Source organism: Geospiza fortis, unplaced genomic scaffold (genome assembly GCF_000277835.1).
Source record: "Geospiza fortis unplaced genomic scaffold, GeoFor_1.0 scaffold425, whole genome shotgun sequence".
Classification (NCBI taxonomy): Eukaryota; Metazoa; Chordata; class Aves; order Passeriformes; family Thraupidae; genus Geospiza; species Geospiza fortis.
Window position 1 is genome coordinate 1,713,553 of NW_005054387.1, and position 4,030 is coordinate 1,717,582.

General features: G+C 41.9%; 1 protein-coding gene across 1 annotated transcript in view; it reads left to right on the forward strand.

Moving 5' to 3' along the window:
- CRCP (CGRP receptor component) overlaps positions 1-4,030 on the forward strand; it is a 21,060-nt gene that overhangs the window by 9,638 nt on the left and 7,392 nt on the right. The window contains exon 5 of the mRNA XM_005425411.2: positions 4,007-4,030. This exon is cut by the window's right edge and continues 31 nt beyond it. Within this exon, the coding sequence (XP_005425468.1) occupies positions 4,007-4,030 (24 nt within the window). The remainder of the gene's footprint in view (positions 1-4,006) is intronic.

The following is a 4,030-nucleotide window of genomic DNA, read 5'->3' on the forward strand; positions in this document are numbered from 1 at the left end:
TCCAGCTGTTACTTCATGGTTTTCCTAGTAACCCTCAAACATCCATTCCTGAGGATAAATTTGCTTCTGCTCAGGCACAGATGTTTGAAGGGTTTTTTTAGCTCTCTGTGCTGGATCTTGGCACTTTTCTCTCCTAACCCAGACCTCTTGCTGGAAAAACACTCTGGGAGTTCAGCAGATTAAAAAAAGGGCAATACCAACACACAGAGGAGATTTTGGTTAAAATATAAACTGCAAAAGTTTGCTTAGTGCTGACAGAAAATGATGCATTTTGTCTGAATTTCCACAAGAGCATGCAAGTATTTGTATTATTTTTTAGAATGGTTGTATCAATGTAGTATTGTGCTGTCTGCTCTGTCTGTGATCTTGAACATGACCCAGAGGTGGTTTTTGTCCTGTAGAAATATTTTTTAGGATTTTTAGGTTGGAACTCAACATTTTCACCTCCTCCAGCACTCTCCCCTCACACAGACCTCAGACACCTTTTCCTCTATAACTGCACAAGTTTTTGTCCCCTGCAGCCTGAGCTTTGTGTGTGTCCCCAAACCCAGTCCAGAGCATTTTTCCATCCTGGACAAGCTGCTCCTGGCTGCAGCTGAGCCCCAGGGCTGCAGGATGTGGGATTTCTCAGCAGGCAGGTCCTGTACAAGTCTGCAGCACGGCTCATTAACTCTGATTAGTGGGAATCTTGCTTTTATGTGAGAAAATTGCTTTCTCTGTCACTCAACTTTTGTATGGATTCTCCTCTTGAGTGAGCAGCTTTCGTGTTCCAAACTGCTACTAAAATCCAGGCAGGGCAGGGAAAATGCAGATGCTGAAATTTGGGGGCAATGAGGCTGAAAATGTTCTTCACCTTCTGTTTGGATGAGTGGGACATTGCTCCTTTTATTTAACAAGCATCAGCGTGCCCTGAGTGCTGTAGGAAGTGTAAAGATGAATTCATGGGAGCTGGAAAAAGTTAATTTTACTTTTTAGATTTAATGGAGCATGAACTAAATTCAAGCTTAGGTCTGTGCCCAAGCCAAACACTGCAATCAGGGCTGATCCTAATGCATGGTTGCCTTACTTAAAGCTAATCTCTGATGAAATTGTGGTTATTCAGGTTTTAATTTGTGTGTGTGCTGTCAGGAAATTCCACATACACAGAGAGCCTGGTCCCAGCAGTCATTTTGTGGGATCAGGAAATTCCAGGTACACAGCTTGACCCCAGCAGTCAGTTTTTGGGATCAGACCCAGAGCCTGATCCCAGCAGTCAATTTTTGGGATCAGACCCAGAACCTGGTCCCAGCAGTCAGTTTTTGGGATCAGACCCCGAACCTGATCCCAGCAGTCAGTTTTTTGGGATCAGACCAGAGCCTGACCCCAGCAGTCAGTTTTTTGGGATCAATGTTAAAAAGGTGCAGTGGGTACTGAGCTCCCACTCAAACCTCTGCCTTCTGCTGAGGGCTGAGCAATCCAGTTTCCTACTAAATGCATTTTAGAGACTTTTTGGGAGTGTTTGTTTCATTTCTTCCCTCATAATTACACATTACCATGCCTAAAGATCCTTGTGTCGGGGTGTTAATTAGTGCCTGTGCTGCACAAGCAGTTCTAGATGAAATATGGCATTTATGCAGCTTTTGGGGCTTTTTTTTTGCACCCTGCTGCTTGTTCCTTTGTGTTGTTCTGCATCATTTTCCAGTAGGGAGCTTTGCTGATCAAAACCAGACATGAAATCCTTCAGCTGCCAAATCTGAATGTGTTAATCACTGTCAGTTCTCTCTCATTCTTCTGTACACTTTTATAAAAACTGCAAATCCCCTGAAATGATGCTTTTAGGGTCTGTTTGGCCTGACTGTAAAATTTCTGTCTATCCCTAATGAGTTGGAGTGCTGTTCATGGCTTATAAGCAAAAACTCTTGGAGAGGTGACCTTTTTTTGTTGTGCCCTCTATTTCTTCAGGAAACACCAGCAGTTGCACTAATTAATTGTTTTAGTCACCATGTGTAATTGGTGTTAATTTATTTCTGCTTGCTGCTGCTGTGCCAGTAATCTTCCTGTGATAAACACAGCCCTGCCTGCTTGAAAAGAGCTCTGGCTAAATCAGGTTTGCATTCTTCAGCTCAGCCATAAAATGGCTTTTGCTATTTGATCCTCTTTATTTGGCTCTGGGGTTTATATTTCAAGGATATTACTTTGAAAAGAAGAGGATGAGGAAATTTATTTAATAAAAGTCAGATAATGTGCTTTGTGTGGAGCTGGAGGATTGGGATGTGTCTTGCTGCAAAAGAGAAGAAAGAGTTGTTTGAGAAGGCTCTGAAGTGTCATGTGAGAGAAACTTGGGTAAAATGTGAATTCATCAGTCTGTCCTTGTAGGTAGGGCTGGGGGAGGAGGAGGAGGGAGGTTTTTACAGGGAGGAGCTGTTGGAGAGCTCTGGAAATTGAGCACCAACATTTGCTTGGCCAGGGAGCAAAGCAAAGAGCCCTGAAAGCACCAGCTCTGCCTCCATCAGGCACCAAAGCAGGGAATTCCCAGCTCTGGAGGAAAAATCTTTCAAAATTCCAGCTGAATTGGCCAGGTTTTTATAGAATAAAGTTATTATTTAATATTCTTTCCCCAGCTCTGCATGGCAGTGCTGCCTTTAGCTTTGCTTTTACACAAGTGAGTTTTATCTCTCATTGATTCCTTAAATCACCTGCTTTCCATGTCAAGGATTTGAGTGCTCACCTCCTGTCATTATTGGGGTTTTATTCCTGATTTTTTATGACTCTGGTAGATGGCAGCAGTTGTAAACACCTCATCTTCCTGTCTGGAAAGTGCTCTGAGTTCAGAGCAAAATCCAGCCTTGTTCTCCATGGCCTCATGTTGGAAACACCAAATGGATTTGAGTGATTAACAGGGAAAAACAAAGGATTCCCTGCTTCCCATCACCAGTGAATACATATTTTATCTCTCCAAAAGCAAAGCAAACTAATAATAAATAAATAAATATGAGGTTTTCCTGAAGCTTTCTATTAGGGATTGTTAACATCTCACAAATGCCAGATTGAAAATTCACAAGCTTTTTTTCTGAAGCTGAAAGTGATGATGAAAATGGACATTTTAGCTGGGTCATCCAGCAGCCAGTGGCAGAGGCCTTTTGAAATAAAATTATATCTCTGAGGTATCTCCAGACACAGAAATTGTTGGTTGTAAACATGGAGTGATCTGTGTTCTCTTAAAAGCTGTGAGGTTTCCTTTCTAAAATCTCCCAGGGGGAAACCCTCCAGAACCAGATTAAATATGCTTTAAACCCTCCAGAACCAGATTAAATATGCTTTAAATCCTCCAGAATCAGTGTAAATATGCTTTAAACCCTCCAGAATCCATTTAAATATGCTTTAAAATGCCCTATAATAAAAAGTCAGGGGATGTTTAGCTCACCATGAGAATGGTTCAGCTTTACTTAATGCTGAAGATGAAACATCATCTTTTTTTAAGGAACAAATTGCTCCACGTTTTTCTCTCTGAACAGAAAAGCAGATTTTAATTTTGTGCTTTTGAAAAATGTATTTCTACCTTGGAGAAGGTAATAAATGCCAAGATTTAGTGTTTTCCAAATTGTAGTTCCCTGCTGGAACTTTGTATTTGCAATGAGCTAAGAAATAAACAAGTTGCTGCCATTTGGTGGGATTGGAACTCCTTAGGTATGAAAATTGTTCTTGTGGTTGTGTGTTCATGGCAGAAGTTCTGGATGTCTGCTGAGTTGTTTAATATTTCTGCAGAGCTTTAACAAAGCAGCAGTTAATTAATCTTGCACAGTAATGATCTCAGGGTCTCTGCCAGCAGCAGCGTGGCTGAACACAGCAAAGCCCCCAAATCATTCCAATATCCAAATTATGGCCCTTCAGCCACGCTGCAGACCCAGCCAGGATCATTCCTGGCAGTGCCATTTCATCCCTGAGTTCTCAGGAATGTGTTTGCAGCCACTGAGGGCATCCTCAAAGCACCCAGTAATGTGGATTTTCTTCACTGTGCTTTTACCAGGGCAGAAAAGCTGCAGCTGCTGAA